This window comes from Myotis myotis, unplaced genomic scaffold (assembly GCF_014108235.1).
Source record: "Myotis myotis isolate mMyoMyo1 unplaced genomic scaffold, mMyoMyo1.p scaffold_m19_p_20, whole genome shotgun sequence".
Classification (NCBI taxonomy): domain Eukaryota; kingdom Metazoa; phylum Chordata; class Mammalia; order Chiroptera; family Vespertilionidae; genus Myotis; species Myotis myotis.
This window is the reverse complement of record NW_023416325.1, coordinates 2,243,163-2,261,660: the sequence shown is the minus strand read 5'-3', so window position 1 is coordinate 2,261,660 and position 18,498 is coordinate 2,243,163. Positions and strand designations below refer to the sequence as shown.

The window sequence follows — 18,498 nt, the reverse complement described above, 5'->3', positions numbered from 1 at the left end:
AGAGTTAAAGACTTCCCTGAAGTTTCACAAAGCCAAACAATCTCTGAGTGATTTTAGCAGGAAGATCCATATTCTTATATAAAAACCCTTCTAGGAAAACTCATTTCAGGAAATGAAAGTGACTAAGATATTCTGAATGAATGATGAGTCAAGTAACGTCTTCAAGATTTACTTACTAAAAAGTAAAAGAGAGAAGGGACAGGTCTTGATTTTTGACGACCAGTCTAAAAGCAGTACAGACATCCCCCACATTTTGAAAGTCCGCCAATTCACTTTTAGGAAAGACCTATGCTAGAACCTATTTTTGCTAACTGAAAGAAACACACAGAGGATTTTCGCTATCACAAATAAAGGAGAAAATAGTACTGAATTCAGCATTTGTTTTTGCAGACCTGGTCCAGAGGCAGCATGGGACCAGGGGGCATCACGAGTGGCCCCACCACGCTCCTTCCCAGGGCATCACACGCAGGATTTCAGCATCAAGCTGAGACAGCTTTGAAATGTGTCTGTGAGCATCAGTGCTTTATCTCGATTTATTTTGTGCATCAGTTAGCAAGATGTATCCTAAGGTGTCAGAAAAGCCTGAGAGATCGTACAGGTATTACACTTAGTGTAAAACTGGATGCAACTAAGCATATTTCATATGATTCTGTAGGTGTTTAGAGGACAATGGGAATGATCAGAATTTTTTCAGATACCGCTAACCCTTGAACAACACGGGTTTGAACTGTGCAGGTCCACTTACATGCAGATTTTTTCCAATAAACACCTGTCCCATTTCAATCCATGGTTGCGAGCCTGAAGATGCAGAGGACCCATTGTATGCATTGATCTATGCCATTTTATATAGGGGACCGAACATCGGTGGATTTGGGGGATCCTAGAGCCAATCCTCTGTGAGTACCAAGGGACAACTAAGTTTTGGGGAAGTCAAAAGTTATACACATTTTTAACTGGGGGATGGGAGGCCCCTAAGCCTGTGCATTGTTCCAAGAGTCAACTGTATTAATTAATGGTAACTATTACTTTCTTTTATGCCATTTCAGCTCACAAAAGGTTTCATAGGAATGCTCTACTTTCAGATAGTGGGGGAATCTGAACGGGCATACCTCGTTTTATTATGCTTCATAGATAATGCCTTTTTTTTCTTTCTTTTCTTTTTTTTTTTTTTTTTTAAAAAGTGAAGGTTTGTGGAGATCTTGTGTTGAGCAAGCCTACTGGCACCATTTTTCCAATAGGCTGAGATGATGGTTAGTAATTTGTACCAATATCTTTGATTAAGATATGTACATTTTTTTAGACATAATGCTATTGCACACTTACCAGACTGCCGTAATACATAACGTTTATATACACTGGGAAACCAAAAAATTCGTGATTAGCTTCACTACGATATTCACTTTTTTTGCACTGGTGTGGAACCAAACCCACAATATCTCTGAGGTATGTCTGTATTGGAAAATTTGTAAACTTCTCTAAAAATTTTCATGACAATAATTTCCCAAATGGAACTAGCAACTAGTTCTTTAAAACCAAGACTTTATTCTAATGGCAAATTCATCTATTGCTTAAGTAACAACTTGAAGTGAGCTCCCCACCCTGAAAAGTTATTTCTAACCTTTTAATTCATGTCAAAAATAGATGGCATTTTTAAGGACAACAAACACTTGCCAAAGCATTTTACAATTTACCAACATCTTCATTTAGGTATGACCTATTCATTGCTCGCAACCAAAAACAATTTTAGAAAGCTGACTTGCAAATAGTAAGAGTAATTTTTTTCATTCAACAACTCTGAGTACTTACACTGTGCTAGACTAGATGCTGTGTTGATGCTGGGAATACCTAAAAAATAAGAAACAGTCTCTACCTTCAAAAAGTCTAGGAGGAAATACATTCCAGGTGAGACATCTGTGAGGAGTGAATATCAAGAAATGGTAATTTATAAATCTTTAGGAAATATTATACTTGGGGCACATTTTGACATTTGTTACCTGAGTGCATTCAACATTTTATAATGAAAGTAATGGTTCACAGAAAGCATAGTGTATAAGTTCCCAATGGGAACTGTTTTTCCTAAGTGAGCTTGACACTCCTCGCAGAACTGTCAACAGAATCTACTAAGCACTTAGTTCACATTTTAGGAGGGAGGGAATAACTCTAATAAAAGAAATATGATTAGTCCTGTGATTTAAAATCAGTTCTGCAACTTACTTGGCTTGAGCCAAGTCAATTTCCTCCTGCCTCATTTCCTCAATCTGTCTTAATATCTGCCTCCTACCTACATGACAAAGATGTCAGAGTAGTAAATGAGATAACACCTGCATGACACACTGTATAAAGAACTTGGAAGAAAACTTTTACATAAATCCAAAGTCCAACACTATAAATAAGCTTTAACTGAATTGTGTCTTTTCTCAGGATCCCTGTCGCTGACCAAAGGGATAAGTTTTCATTCATTTATTTAACAAATATTTACTGAGCACGTACTACATGCCCGGGGGACTCATCTAAGACCTGGAGCTATGCGAGCAAGCAAGACAAATTCATGGAGCTCATATGTGGTAAGGGAATACATATAGTAAAACAGAAAAGAAAAATAATAATTGTGATGCATGGTAGATGGTGATAAATGCTATGGGAGAACAATAAAGCAGGGAAAACAGATACTAAAAGGTGGGGCTTACAACGAGGTCTTCCCAGAGGGATTCCCTAAGAAGGTGATCAGTATTTAAGAAAAGACCTAAAGGAAGCGGGGCAGTTAGTGAGATGCAGAAAGAGATCTTCAAACGAGGTATGGGCAGGGGAAGGTTAGTAAAAAAAAAAAAAAAATCAGCTCAGAAAAGGCAATAGTATAAGACCCCCTCCCCTCCCCAAGGCTATGGGTACAGGCGTGGGCTTTGATTCTCAGCGAGATAAGGGAATCTATTGAGGGTTTTAAGCAGAGAAGCGAAATGAGTCGCTTCCTTTTTAAAGCAAGTCTGAGAACTAACACTAAAATAAGAATAAGGCGTCCTGGAGATGGTTAAATTCAACCCAAAGTTTTATTTTAAAAAAAAAAAAAAAAAAGGAGAATGAAAGGAGCATTTGAAAACCCGAAAGGCCGTCACTCGAAATCCCTAGTTGCCCAAGGGGTGATGACGAAACGAACCAGCCGTGACCGCCGAACAATCACTGCCAACCACATTTCCTGGGATATTCGGTCCTGGCGGGTGGGAAACGCCTAACTTTTCAACAAAATCACTTCGCCGGTCTAATGCACCTGGAAACCCGTCCATTTGACAGACCACGTGCCAGCGCCTCACTTCAACCCGGGGAGGTGGGTGGAGCCTAGAGTGTCACCCCACCTCAAAGACAAGGGAACCGAGACTGATGGCTTTCGCTGTCAAGTCAATGCTGTCAAGTCCCCCCCGAGCTGCCCGGCGGGGCGCAGGAACTTCAGGGCGCCTAGGTCCCCCGCCTCGAGTTCCGACACCAGGGCTGCCCTCACCCGACAAGCCGATCTCCCGCCGGTTACAGGCAGGCTCCACCCAAGACGACAAATCACAGTCAAACCCATCCCGTCTCTCCCACCCGCGGGCCTGGGGGTGGGGGACTGGTGAGAAGACGGGTCCCAGCGGAAACTCCCGGCCGCGCCTTCCCGAGCCACGCGATCCGATCGGGACACAGCCGCCTCTACCCCGGGAGAGAGGGCAGCATTGTTGCCGCAGTAACGCCCGGAGGAGGACCCTGGGGGAAGCGCCGTGGAGGGGCCTCGAGTGGGCCGGGGGCGCGGGCCGGGGGGAAGGGGAGCGCGAAGGGAGCGGCCAGCCCCCGCCTCGCTCCTTCTCGGGAGTATTCCACCACTTCTCAATCAATGAACCTCCCACCACGAACCCCCGCCGGAGCCGCGATCCCGCCCCCGGACCCACTCACAATTCCTTAATCAGCACCATCTTCCTGGAACCACCAGACAGCTGCTGCCGCTACCACCTCCACCGCCGCCGCTACCGCCGCGCACCACGCCTGCGCGGCCCCGCCCCCCTGATCACTGAGCCTGCGCGGCCACGCCCTTCCGCCCAGAGCCATCGCGTCAGCGCGGGAGACGGGCTAGCTCCGCCCCAGTTTCGCGCCCCACCCCGGGCGCACGAGGCCTCCACTGCGGCTGCGCGGCCGGCGGGAGGGCGTGCGGCTTCTACTGCGGCTGCGCAAACTCCGCGCGCGCCCGCTCGTCTCCTCCCACAGGCTCCTCCTTCCCAGTCGAGTTCCCTCGGGGCGGCTGCTTTCCGGTGAGTGTACCAGTTGTTGGTTCCCTGGAAGCCGTTTTCTGGTGACGAGTACGAAACTCCCTCACCTTTTGTGAGAAGGGGTCCGCCTTTTTGACCAAACATTTCACTTTCGAGGTTAACGTGAAGAAGTTAACGTGACGGGTTCGGGAGGCCGCCGCCGCTTTCCACTCCCCTCAGAGGCCCCGCCAGGTTCCGCGGGACGAGGTTCACCTGGCTCAGGGCTCGCGGGCGCGGGCCGGGAGCCTCGTGAGTGCCGCCGCCTGACCCCTACTCACCGAGCTGGGGCCCGCAGCTGGGGCCACGCGCGCTCCCCGACGCCGGGATTCACCCCTGCCCTGGAACCCCGAAGCCCGCAGCTGCTGTGACCCCACAGGAGGTGCTTCCGACCAAGTCCCCCCGTGGGGGAGAGAGGTGCTCGGCCTTAGGACCCGTCAGGGAAAGGGACCTGTTGTGGGAAGATGTTCGTACATTCACAGTGACTGTCCCCCACTGTACCCCCCAAACCCCACCCCCCACACACACACCCAGGCTCCAGCCTGCAACGCCCAAAGGCGGACCTTAGGGTGAGGTGTAGCCCACGAGTCACTCTCTTACTCCAGCAGTGGTTCTCAACCTTCTGGCCCTTTAAATACAGTTCCTCATGTTGTGACCCAACCATAACATTATTTTCGTGGCTACTTCATCACTGTCATGTTGCTCCTGTTATGAATCGTCATGTAAATATCTGATATGCAGGATGGACTTAGGCGACCCCTGTGAAAGGTTCGTTCCACCGCCAAAGGGGTCGCGACCCACAGGTTGAGAACCGCTGCTAGAGGAATGAAGAAAGAAAAAAAAAACACGGAAAAAAACTAGAGGAATGGGGGAAGGCAGAGCAATCACGGGAAGGACGCTCAGGAGGCCGCTTTGGAGCTTAATGTGATACTAAAGAGCCCAGCCCGTGGAGACAGGGAGAGGCGCTCCCTTCAGAGGAAAGGAAACCCCGGGGCTGAAATAAATGAGCCCCGAGTCTCTGAGGAGCGGATGGAGGTCAGGTGTGGCGGGGACATCCGAAGTGAGAGGGGGAGAGAAGCCGGGACCAAGCGGATCGCCAGGCCAGAGTCCAACACTTTGAATTGTCTTCCAAGAACCAGGGGAAGCCGTTGAAAGATGCTTAAAAGAATAAAAATGTCATAAAATATATTTTTAAAAAAAGAAAAAAAATGTCATTAAGACACTGCTCCATAAGCCTATAGGTTATATCTGATACCGGGGCACACCTATGGGATTAGGGCTGCCTCCAAAAAAAAGTTAATAGTAGGGAAATATTTACCAAAAAGCTGGAAACTTCTCCCAAGGCAGCCCCTGGATGCAGGGAGTTTCTGGGATGTGTGGAGCACTGTGCCGGTGACTGGCAAGGTTTCAAGGAAATGCGCGCGTGCTTTCAGGGAGCTTAGTAACCGGGAGCGGCTTCGACTGATGGGGCACCTGTTACACGCCAGGTGCTCTGCTAGGTAATGAAGGTATCCTTTCACCCTCAGGACATCATTATGAGAGAGGTATTTTAGCGTGCTTTAGAAAGGGGGGGCAGGGGGAAAAGGGGGTTCACAAAGCCAAGTTCAGTGACTGGTGCAAAAATCACTCAGCTAGCTCGTTTATAGAACCGGGTTTCAACTCCAGGTTTTTAAAACTCCGGTGTCTTGGTCTTTCCACTACCCTGACTTTTTTCTAGATAAAAATAAAAACTCGAGGCATGCAGACAATCTTTATATCATACAGATTTGTGCACCCGTGGGGGCCCTCAGCCTGGCCTGCAGGGATGGGGGGAAACAGGCCTTTCTCGCCCAGACCCCAGCAGCAAGCTAACCTACCAGTCGGAGTATCTGCCCCCTGGTGGTCAGTGCACATAAAGCGACTGGTATATGGGTCCAGTGAACCGGCACTTAGCATATTAGGCTTTTATTATATAGGACGGGGGTGGGAAAACTTTTTGACTCGAGGGCCACAATGGGTTCTTAAACTGGACCGGAGGGCCGGAACAAAAGCATGGATGGAGTGTTTGTGTGAGCTAATATAAATTCAAAGTAAACATCATTACATAAAAGGGTACGGTCTTTTTTTTTTTTTTAGTTTTATTCATTTCAAACGGGCGGATCCGGCCCCTGGGGCATAGTTTGCCCACAGCTGATATAGGAGGATAATTGGTCTCAGTTATGGAAAGAAGAGTGTTATGGTCAAAATTCAGAAGATACTTAGAGATAAGAATAAATTAACTGCATATTTGAATACTATACCCCTGCATATATTAGAGTTAGGAGATGTTATTTAAGGTCCAAGGAGGTAATACTAATTACCAAACTTATAAGTAGTCATTTTATGTTATAGTTCCTCCCTAAATGTTATGCAGGCTGAAAATATAACTTGTTCTAAAAACATGGATAAGTTTGTGGTTGACATGCTTTATCAAAGATTAAGAAAAATTAGGACCCTGCAGAACATTTCTGTAACTTTCTAAGTCTTCCCATGAATGTTCACTAATTCCATTGTCTGCACAGCACAGTTTCTGCTCATAGTACTCAAATGAAGAGATGGTGTGCTTGTATAGCATAACAGTATGGACATTGTCTTCCTTTCCCATCTAAGGATTCATATTAAAACAGTTGAGTCTTGTCAGATACTCAGTTGGAGTGTCCTTCCATACACCAGAAGGTTGCGGGTTTGATCCCCAGTTGAGGCTCGCATGGAGGGGCAAATGATCAATGTTTTTTTTTCTTTCAGTGTTTTTCTCTCACATCGATGTTTCTCTGAGGATTAAAAAAAATACACTCAATTGAAAACTACAAGGATGAATTAAGAAAGTAACCAGTTCATATTTGTTGTGAGGAATAAAAGATATGAAGTATATAAAGCACCCATGATGCACATTATTGGGGAGGTGTTCAGTGAATGGCAATCATGTAAAAGCATACAGCTTTCAGAGAGCAGAACAGTAAGATATAATTAAGTTTTGTCCATCCCTCTGCCTTCATTCCTGGAGGTAACTACTACCATTAATCATTTTTCATCTTCATACATGAATAAGAATGCATATATGTGTACCTGCATTCATATCTGTATCCGTATATGATGATAGTAACTTACCCTTTCACCTGCAGTGCATACATATAAATTGTAGTTCTTCTGTATTGTCACCAACATTTGGTATTGTCAGAATAATTTGATATTTGTATTTGTTGCAAAATGATCACCATAATAAGTCTAGTTAATATTCATCACCATAGTTCCAATTTGTGTCTAATGAGAACTTTTAAGATCTAATCTCTTAGGAACTTTGAAATATGCAATACTGTATTAGTAACTATAGTCACCATACTATACGTTGAATTCCTATGACATATTTACTTGATAATTGGACATTTGTACCTCTTGATCCTTCCTACCAATTTCCCCCCTCCCAAAACTACCCCCAGCTCCAGCAACCACCAGTCTGTTCTCTGTGTGTATGAGCTTGGAGTTTGTGGGTTGGTTGGTTTTAGATTCCACATATGAGATTATTTGGTATTTGTCTTTCTTTGTCTGACTTATTTTACTTAGCATATCGCCCTCCAGGTTCATTCATGTTGTTGCAAATGGCAAGATTTCCTTTTTTATGACTGAATAATATCGCCTGTGTACATATACCATATTTTCTTTATCCGTTCATCCATCAGTGGACACCTCCATGTCGTGGCTATTGTAAATAAAGTTGAAGTGAACAGGGGAAAGGGGAGGGGGTGCATATATCTTTTTTAGTGTTTTTGTTTTCTTTAGATAAATACCCAGAAGTGGAATTGCTGGATCATATGATAGGTTTCTATGTTTAATTTTTTGAGGAACCTCCATACTGTCTTCCACAGTGGCTATACCAATTTACAATCCCACCAACAGTAGACAAGGGTTCCATTTTCTTCACATCCTTGCCAACACTTGCTATTTCTTGTCTTTTTGGCGATAGCAAGTCTAACAGGTGTGAGGTGATAGCTCATTGTGGTTTGGATTTGCATTTCCCTAATGATTAGGGATGCTGAGCACCTTTCCATGTACCTGTTGGTCATATGTATGCATTTTTGGGAATATTTCTGTTCAGATCCTCTGCCCACTTTTTAATCAGGTTTTTCTCTTTTTTTCTACTGAGTTGTATGAGTTCTTTATATATTTTGGGAATTAACCCTCTACCGGATATGACTTGCAAATATTTTCTCCATTCAGTAGGTTGCTTTACGATAGTGTTCTGTGCAGAAGCCTTTTAGTTTGATATAGTCCTACTTGTTTGTTCTTGCTTTTGGTGTCAAACAAAAAAAATCATTGCCAAGATCAGTGTAGGAGCTTATCATCTATATTTTTCTATATTATTTATCCACCTGTATTTTCTATATTTATTACTTATCCATTTTATAATTGGGTTTTGTTTTTTTTTTAATATATCTTATTGATTTTTACAGAGAGGAAGTGAGAGGGATAGAGAGTTAGAAACATTGATCAGCTGCCTCCTGCACACTTCCTACTGGGGATGTGCCTGCAACCAAGGTACAAGCCCTTGACCGGAATTGAACCTGGGACCTTTCAGTCCCCAGGCCAATGCTCTATCCACTGAACCAAACCGGTTAGGGCTATAATTGGGTTATTTTTGTCTTGATTGATTTGTAAGATTTTAAATTATATTCTGGATATGAGTTTATTGATACACATAAAATTTTTGTGTTGTTTACTTAATGGTAATGGTATTGTTGTTAATCCTCACCCAAGGATATTTTTCCCATTGATTTTTCTAGATAGAGTAGAAATAGAAGGAGGGGAAGGTATGAGGGAGAAAGGGAGGGAGGACGGAAGGAAGGGAGGGAAGATAGATGATAGATAGATAGATAGATAGATAGATAGATAGATAGATAGATAGATACTGGGAAAGATTGAGATTGGTTTCCTCCCCAACACACCCCAACTAGGGGCCTGGGAGGAACCTGCAACCCAAGCACAGTATGGGCCCTTGACCAGAAATCGAACCCTTGGTGCTTGGGCCATCGCCCTAACCACTGTGCAACAATGGTGCTTTTTAAAGAACAAAACCTTTTGATGAAATTCAGTATGTCAGTTTTTTTAAACCTTATGCTTTTTATGTCCTAGCTATGAAATCTTTTTTTTTTACTCCAAAATTGCAAAGATTTTTCTCCTACATTTTCTTCTTAGAACAATGGTTCTCAACCTTGGCTGCACATTAGAATCACCTGGGAATCTTGTTAAAATCCTGATCCCAGGTGATTCTAATGTGCAGCCAAGGTTGAGAACCACTGTCTTAGAAGCTTTTTACTTTTTGCTGTTTTAATTAGATGTTCAGTTTCGTTAGAAAGAGCTTGACAATTTCTACAAAATCAAGCCTGCTGGGGTTTTGGATGGGGTTGGACTGAATTAATCAAATTTGGGGATAATTGACAATTTAATGATGAGGTTTCAAATCCATGAAAATTCAATTCTTTTTCTTTACTATCTCTTGACAGTGTTTTATATTTTTCAGTGTAGTGGTCTGAAACAAAATGCTTAGAATATGTTTTTGTTAAATGTATTTCTAAGCATTGTATGTTTTTGGATGCTCACATTATTTTTAAAATTTCAATTTCCAATTGTTAATACACTAAAACCTCCATATAATGGATTAATTCAGGCCAGGGTGTGTCTGTTAAAGCAGGAAGTCCATTATATAATAAAGTAGATTTTCCGAGTGTGTATGTTAAAACATTGACAAATTAGTTTACCTGTTTTTACTTAATGTAGACATGTTTGTGTAATTAACTATGTGTGAAAAGTTTAATTTCACAGGAAAAATTTCCTATATTATTACTCTAATTTTTATTTTATTTTATTTTATTTTATTTTTTATTTTTTTTTATTTTTTTAAAATATATTTTTATTGATTTTTTACAGAGAGGAAGGGAGAGGGATAGAGAGTTAGAAACATCGATCAGCTGCCTCCTGCACACCCCCACTGGGGATGTGCCCGCAACCAAGGTATATGCCCTTGACCGGAATCGAACCTGGGACCCTTCAGTCCGTGGGCCGATGCTCTATCCACTGAGCCAAACCGGTTAGGGCTAATTTTTAAATTTATGCTGAATAGGTTCAGTAAATAAGTGCATTTCCCAGTGGCTGTGAATAAACAAATGCCTACAGCTGGGGTGTGGCTTAGTGCACCTGGGAACATCGGCTGGCACGTGTTAAAACTGCTGCAGAAAGCCATGCCATGCATTGAGCGCGATGTGGTGTGATTACATGGTGATGATTCCCCGAACATTGTTTATAAGCATTGACTCTTGGATTTAAATATGTAGACTATAGTTATAGAAATGTAATATTTATTTATGTTGGTGAAATTACAACAGTGGTTTTTCCAACATAGGGCCTATTCGCTAAAATTGTTTAAAAATAACAGTGAATTAATAACAACAAAAAAACCCCTGTTAACTTAGTTATAAGCAATCTTGGTTAAAAGCATTTTAAAATTAACAGGGTGTTAATTTTCATAAATGACATATGGACTGGAAATTTTGTCCATTAAGTCTGAAATCCATTAAATCGAGGTCTGAGGTCCACAAAATCAAGGGTTTACTGTATATGGATACACATTATGATTGCTGCATACACATTATGATTCCTGGTGAATTGAAGATGTTATAATTATGTTTCTCTTTATCTCTAGTTATTTTTTATCTTGAAGTCTACATTATTTGATTTTAATATAACCAATTCATTAATCTTATTCATACTTATATATTTTTTAATGGCACATCTTTCCATCCATTTACATTCTGCCTATTTTATGTCTGTGTGTTTCTCATAGACAGCATGAGTAATGCTTTTTTATCCATTGGACAACCTTTGCATTTTGGAATGTTTAATGCACTAACAGTTAATATAATTATTGATATGGTGGTTATTTATCTCCTTTGGTTTTTGTTCTTCTGTTTCTGCTTATTAACTATTTCTCTTCATATTTTTTAATTTTTTTTTGTTAATCCTCACCCAAGGTTATTTTTTCCATTGATTTTTAGAAAGAATGCAAGGGATGGAAGCAGGAGGGAGAAGGACAGAGAAGAAGACAGAAAGAGAGACAGTGATCGATGTGAGAGCGACACATCAATTGATAGCCTCCCACATACACCCCAGTAGGGGCTGCGGATCAAACCCACAACCCAGGTATGTGCCCTTGATTGGGAATTAAACTGGTGACCCTTCAGTTTTCAGGCTGAAGCTCTAATCACTGAGCAACACCAGGGCTCTCTTCATATTTTTTAAAGTTGTTATTTGAGGAATTAAAATGTATAAACTTAATTTTTCATAATCTACTTAGATTTAAAATTTATGTACCTCAGCACATAAAATATAAGAAACTTTCAGCTATATGGGTTCATTTACTTTAGTCCTCTATTCATTATGATATAGTTGCTATACATCATGGGGGGGAAACGTCCAGCCAGCGAAATCATTTGGTCTGACCCTGCCAACACATTAGGGGTGAGTTAATTAAATGTTTGACCAAATATAACAGGCTAATTTTTAAGTTGATCATTTTGTGTGGCCCTCCAATGAAGTTATCCAAATGGCCCTTGGCAGAAAAAAGGTTCCCCACCCCTGCTATACATAATACATGTAGAAACATGATTAACTCCATTATACAATGTTATAATTTTTGCTTATACAGTCATGTATTTTAATGAAATGAATGGAAAATCAGTCTTTTATGTTTACCCCATATTTATCATTTATGATCCTGTTTATTTCTTTGTAAGTATCTGTTTTCTTTTGGTATCCTTTGTCTCCTGCCTACTGATCTTCTTTTAACATTTCTTGTACACCTGCTAAAAATGAATTTCTTTTAGTTTTTTGTTTAATGTAAAATTTTATTTCACTTTAACTCTTAAGGGATATTTTTTACTGGATAAGGTATTTTGGATTTTTTTCTTTTATTCTTTTAGAGCTTTAACATATTGTTCCATTGTTTCTTCTGGCCTTTGTTGTTTCTAATGAGAAGTCAGCAGACATTTTGAGTCATTCATTATTCCCTTGTAATGTGGGTTTTTTGCTGTTGGTTTGGTTTGGTTTTGCCTCTGGCTGCCTTCAAGATTTTTTTTCTTTAATTTTGGTTTTTATCATTTTGATTATGGCTGTGCCTAGGCATATTTTCCTTCGTGTTTATCTTTCTTGGGGTTTGCTGAGGTTTATGACTTTAACGATATTGAGTCAGTTTGGAGCCATCCTTCGTTTTTTCAGGTATTTTTTCTTTTTCATTTTCTCTCCTGCTAGGAATCAGTTACATATATGTTATATACCTCATGTTGTCCCCCAAGTGCCTGAGGCTCTGTTCACTTTTTAAAATATATTTTTCTAAGGATTGTCAAATTTTTATTGATGTTGCTTCAAATTTCATATATCCTTTTATTCTCTTCAAATTGCAGTTAACCCATCCGGTGAAGCTTTTATTTCAGACATTGTAATTTTCAAATTTAAAATGTCCATTTATCTCTTTTATATTGTTTCAGTTTCTCTACTGAGTTTATCTTTTTATTCCTTGCAAGTATATTCTCTTTAATGTCCTCAAACATAGTAGTACTAGCTGCTTAAATTCCTTGTATGTAAACTCTAGCATCTGGAGTCCTCTCAGAGTCAGCTTCCATTGAATGTCTCAGTACGGTCCACATCTTCTTGAAGTACCTTTGGATTGTATCTTAGTCACTATGAGTGATGTATTGTAAAGACTTTGTATTCTGTTGTATGTTGCTTTCTTTTTTTTTTTAAATCAGGCCATTAGATTGATTGAACTGGAATTATAAACTTTATGTCCTCCACAGTGGATAGCAGCTGAAATTTTTGTTTGGTCCTTTTAGCCTATTCTGGACTACTTAGAATCTGCTCTTTACATACGTACTTTATGGGTTAACCAAAGATTGGGGCAGTGTTTATAAACAATTTGGGGGTGCTCCTTATTCTCTTCTTTGTAGTATTTTCCTCCTCACCAGCTGCTACATTTGTTCTGAAATTCTGAAATCTTTTCCTCTGAGATGAGAAAGTAAAACTATAGATTTTCTGAGCTTTAGCCTCTTGGCCTGCCCCAAGTAGAAAACCAAAAACTCATCCCAGTGCTCGATCCTCCAGTGCAGTATCTTGCTGGTTTTGATGCTTTCCAGTGCTTTTAGGTAGTTGGGGGGGGGGGGGGGGTGGTTTTTTGATGTTTTGTTTTTGTTTTTTGTGTGTTTTCAAAATTATTTTGTCCAGATACTATAGGTGTTGTATGTGGAATTATTGTTCTAATATAAATTACTTAGCCATTATTAGAAGCAACATCTCTGGGCTCTTTTTAATGCATGAGTTTTATGGACACTCATCTGAGGAGAGCAGTCTTACATAGGTCCTCATGAGTCCCTATTTTAAGACATGAATTGGGTGACAGGCTTAAGTAACATTAGCCATGACTTTACCCCAGGCTTTAGCTGTTAGATTTGGAAGTAGGAACCCTTACTTAGAGTTAGTTAGGTCAGGTGGAGGTATTCCTCCAAACTGTATGTAATGAGTACACTGCAAACTTTATAAGACCAGTAGTTGCAATAAATCTTGTTTCATATTCATATAGAGCACATTAAGGGAAAGGTCCATTTCATGTTAAATTATTATGATAAACAGCTTCAATTTTTGTAAATGATTCAAAAATAATATATAATTTAGAGAAGTGATGAATTTGGGTGTGCCCAAGGAAAAGAAAATTGCCTACATTATTAGGAAGTTCAAGAGACATAACCATCTGTGACTTGATGGAGGGGGGTGTAACATAAAGATGTATGATGCCATTTGTAAAACTAATTTCTCTTTCCATTTAATCTGTTCTTGCCTAAGTAAATACAGCTAGTAATTAAGATACCATTTTGGTGTGGCTTATAAATGCTGTTGCCTTCATTAAATTTCACACTTGTGAAAAGGAGCTATTAAGAGACAGCCTAAGGTAACACTTTTGAATAGCTAACTTTGTTAAAAATATGTTTCTAAATTTCTTGCAATAAAATGTAATTGCATTTTGTTTTCACTTGCTAGAATCTTCTCACATATTAAGTATTAGAGATAAATAAGACTTGATGCTAGAGGGAGCATTCTGTTAAATTTGGAGTAGTATAGTGACTTTTGAGTTCCCCTTTCCTTGCCATTCATGATAAATATCATTTTCTGGTTTCTCTAATTTTTCTTACAATTCACTGCTTCTAACATTAAGCATGGCAGGAGAGAGATTCTAAAATATGTACTATTTTGAAACTGTCAAATTTTGAAATATTTGCCATAAAATTAATATGGTTAAGAATCTATCAATCATTGAGCCTGATTGCAAAACTAGTACCTTGTTCTAATATTGCAACACTGGAGCATCTTGATGGCACGCCTATAAAATAAAAACAAAACGAAATAGGGTAAGGGAAGAAGAGAAGAAAGGGGAAAAAATATATAATCTTTTATTGTTGGTAACACAAAATCATAGTCAATAAAAACATGTCCTACCTTATAAAAAATTGGTACATAGTAAAATTGTTGCTGTTGTATATGTGAACAGTGAGCTTCTTATATGACATGTCTTTATTATTTCATGTGTTATGATTTTTTTCCCATTGGAATTTTAACTCTTCATTTCTGTGACTAGTCTGTAGTGAGTCTAGTATAAGATGAAAATGTTTTTAGATTAAATGTTAGTATTACCTTTAAGCAACCGGTATTGACTTATCTAAAGATAGATCTTTATTCAGATATTTTTATTAGTATGGCTTTCATACAGGAGAAACAACTGAGCTCTTCTTTCTCTCTGTTAAGTCCATTGCATGTTTTAAAAAGTGATAGTATTAAAATGCTCACTTCTAAAGTTTGCTCTTCAAACAGATATTGATGTAAGCATTCTCTTCTATTTGATTACCTTTAACCTCAAAAGACCATCATTGAAGAAAATATATCTAGTTCTGTCTTTTAGGTTTATTTGGTCCTTTGCTTCTTCCTAGTATTATTAATAGAATGTACAGTTAGCACTGGATGACTTTTGTGATGTGAATACTTTTATACAGAACAAGACTAAAACTCTAAACTTGCTTTGACTGCAAATGTAAAATTCTTTTGAATCCAATAATTTACATCTAGGTTTGAAATCAAATTACTGTGTTAAGCCGAAACCGGTTTGGCTCAGTGGATAGAGCGTCAGCCTGCGGACTGAGAGGTCCCGGGTTCGATTCCGGTCGAGGGCATGTACCTGGGTTGCGGGCACATCCCCGTGGGGGATGTGCAGGAGGCAGCTGATCGATGTTTCTCTCTCATCGATGTTTCTGACTCTCTCTATCTCTCTCCCTTCCTCTCTGTGAAAAATCAATAAAATATATATTTAAAAAAAAAAAAAATTACTGTGTTAAGTTGTACAGTTGAAAGTGTGTTTTCTTCAAACTAATACACAAATCTGTACTGTTCATGTATATACAAACAGTGACTACCTTGAAAATGTACTGGGAGAGACATTCTCGTTTTCTTTTTGTTTGTTTGTTTGTTTGTTTGTTTGTTTGTTTGTTTGTTTTTTTAATTAAATCTTTATTGTTCAGATTATTACATTTGTTCCTCTTTTTTTCCCCCCCATAACTCCCCTCCTCCCAGTTCCCGCCCCACCCTCCGCCCTCACTCCCCACCCACTGTCCTCTTCCATAGGTGCACGATTTTTGTCCAGTCTCTTTCCGCATCTCCCACACCCCTTTCGCCCCCCAAGAATAGTCAGTCCATTCCCTTTCTATGTCCCTGATTCTATTATGATCACCAGATTATTTATTCACTTGATTCTTAGATTCACTTGTTGATAGATGCATATTTGTTGTTCATAATTTGTATCTTTACCTTTTTCTTCTTCTTCCTCTTCTTAAAGGATACCTTTCAGCATTTCATATAATACTGGTTTGGTGGTGATGAACTCCTTTATCTTTTCCTTATCTGTGAAGCTCTTTATCTGACCTTCCGTTCTGAATGATAGCTTTGCTGGATAAAGTAATCTTGGTTGTAGGTTCTTGGTATTCATCACTTTGAATATTTCTTGCCATTCCCTTCTGGCCTGCAAAGTTTCTGTTGAGAAATCAGCTGACAGTCGTATGGGTATTCCCTTGTAGGTAACTGGGTTTTTTTCTCTTGCTGCTTTTAAGATTCTCTCTTTGTCTTTTGCTCTTGGCATTTTAATTATGATGTGTCTTGGTGTGGTCCTCTTTGGATTCCTTTTGTTTGGGGTTCTCTGCGCTTCCTGGACTTGTAAGTCTATTTCTTTCACCAGGTGGGGGAAGTTTTCTGTCATTATTTCTTCAAATAGGTTTTCAATATCTTGCTCTCTCTCATCTTCTGGCACCCCTATAATTCTGATGTTGGTACGCTTGAAGCTGTCCCAGAGGCTCCTTACACTATCTTCGTATTTTCGGATTCTTTTTTCATTTTGCTTTTCCGGTTGGGTGTTTTTTGCTTCTTCGCGTTTCGAATCTTTGACTTGATTCTTGCGCTCCTCTGGTCTGCTGTTGGGTGTCTGTATAATAATCTTTATTTCAGTCAGTGTATGCTTAATTTCTAGTTGGTTCTTTATCACAACATCGAGGGTCTCATTAGATTTCTTGAGGATCTCACTACATTTATCGGCGGTCTCACCAGTCTTTTCGAGGGCCTTACTAAGTTTATCGGCAGCTTCTAGACAGTTCTTGAGAGACCTTAAAAGTGTGGTTTTGAGCTCTATATCTTCCATTTCTGACATTTGCGTCCTGTTTCTTTGTCTCCGCATTTTTATATCTTTTCTTGGTGCACCCCCTAGTGGTCTTTGTGCGCAGTCTTGTAGTTAAGCCTTGATTGTTGTCGGTAATACCAGGGGTGATTTGACCTCCAGGCTAACTGGCTATGAGAGTCAGCTGTGTCTGCAGTGGGAGAGCTTCTGTGCTGTATTTCTAGGGCGGTGCTAATCTAGCCTTTGCCTGAGGCTATCTGGCAAATGGCTCTGAGCAGGGCTTGGGCGGGGCGGGTCCCCGGGGATCTACAGGGCAGGCCGGAGCAAGCAGTTATGGCGGCTCTCAGTTCCATCCCTAGGGGCTCTGCCTCTCAGAGTCCCAGCAACCACTGCAAACCTCGGAGAGAAAGCTGCCTTTGAGTTCCGACCGAAGCCAGACAGTCCTGCTTCTCCTGTTTGAGTCTGGGTCCCCAGAGACTCGCCCAGATCTGGAGCTCAGAGTCTGAAACTCCCTCCCGATTGAAAACAACAACCGCGCCCTCCGCCGCCAGCCCGCTCCGCGCGCGCACTCCGCACCTGAGTATTTCACTTCAGCACTGCGCCTCCTCTGAGTCTGGGTATGATATTCTCTTTCCTCCTAGTTGTAGAATTTCCACTCAGCCAGCCTTCCTGTGGTTCTGGATGATGTCCGTTCTGTCCTTTAGTTATATCTCTGAAGTGGTTGTTCGAGGCAGCAATCTCCAGCGTTAACCTATGCCGCCATCTTGGTTTCTCCCTCAAGGTTTAACACTTGTAATTTCATCTTCCTATTGGCTGGGACTCAATGAAAAGGTTATTAAGAAGGGAGTCTGACAAATGGAGTTCAGGAGAGGGGTCCTCATGGGGGCTTTCAGGCCACCAGTGCTCGTGGAATCATTTTGGGGAGTTAAGGACTGAGGAGCTCTCTCGTTTTCAATAGCAATAGAAAAATACCTAGGAATGAAGTTAATGCAAATGTTTTAAAGTTGTAGGAAGACAACTTTATGACTTTCCTAAAATACACAAATATAGACCTGAACAACACCCTTGATGATAAATATTACACTACAAACTAGGAATAGAAGGGAACGTCCTCAGTGTGATGAAGGGCATCTAAGAACAATTCACAGCTAGGATCACCCTGAATGTGAGGACAGAGTGATCTCTAAGATAATGAGCAGGATGAGAATGCCCCTCCCCTCTTCTCTTCAGCATTGTCCTGGAGGTTCTGGTCAGTACAGTTAGGCAAGAAAAAGAATTAAAAGGCATCTAGATTGGAAAGGAAAAAGAAAAACTATCTCTATTTCCAAATGTCATGGTCTTGACTATGAAAAATCCTAAAGAATACACACATACAAAAAAGAACTAATAAGTTCAACAGGATTGCAGGATATAAGATTAGTATACAAAAATCAATTTCTATTCCTTGCAATGAACAAACCAAAATGACAT

The 18,498-nt window shown here is 40.5% G+C and overlaps 1 protein-coding gene and 1 long non-coding RNA gene across 7 annotated transcripts in view; one reads left to right on the top strand and one right to left on the bottom strand.

The window, feature by feature from the left end:
- The window catches only part of PITPNB (phosphatidylinositol transfer protein beta), a 59,906-nt gene extending 55,871 nt beyond the window's left edge, over nt 1–4,035 (bottom strand). For 4 of the 5 annotated variants that reach the window (XM_036353411.1, XM_036353410.1, XM_036353413.1 and 1 more), the window contains exon 1: nt 3,916–4,035. In XM_036353411.1, coding sequence (XP_036209304.1) covers nt 3,916–3,935 — 20 coding nt within the window. In that variant the 5' untranslated portion in view covers nt 3,936–4,035. The remainder of the gene's footprint in view (nt 1–3,915) is intronic. The other variant, XM_036353415.1, reaches the window with a different exon arrangement.
- Nucleotides 4,036–4,130: 95 nt separating this feature from the next.
- The window catches only part of LOC118678219, a 47,078-nt gene continuing 32,710 nt past the window's right edge, over nt 4,131–18,498 (top strand). For both annotated transcript variants that reach the window (XR_004974818.1, XR_004974817.1), the window contains exons 1-2: nt 4,131–4,268; nt 11,327–11,471. This is a non-coding gene — a long non-coding RNA (uncharacterized LOC118678219). The remainder of the gene's footprint in view (nt 4,269–11,326; nt 11,472–18,498) is intronic.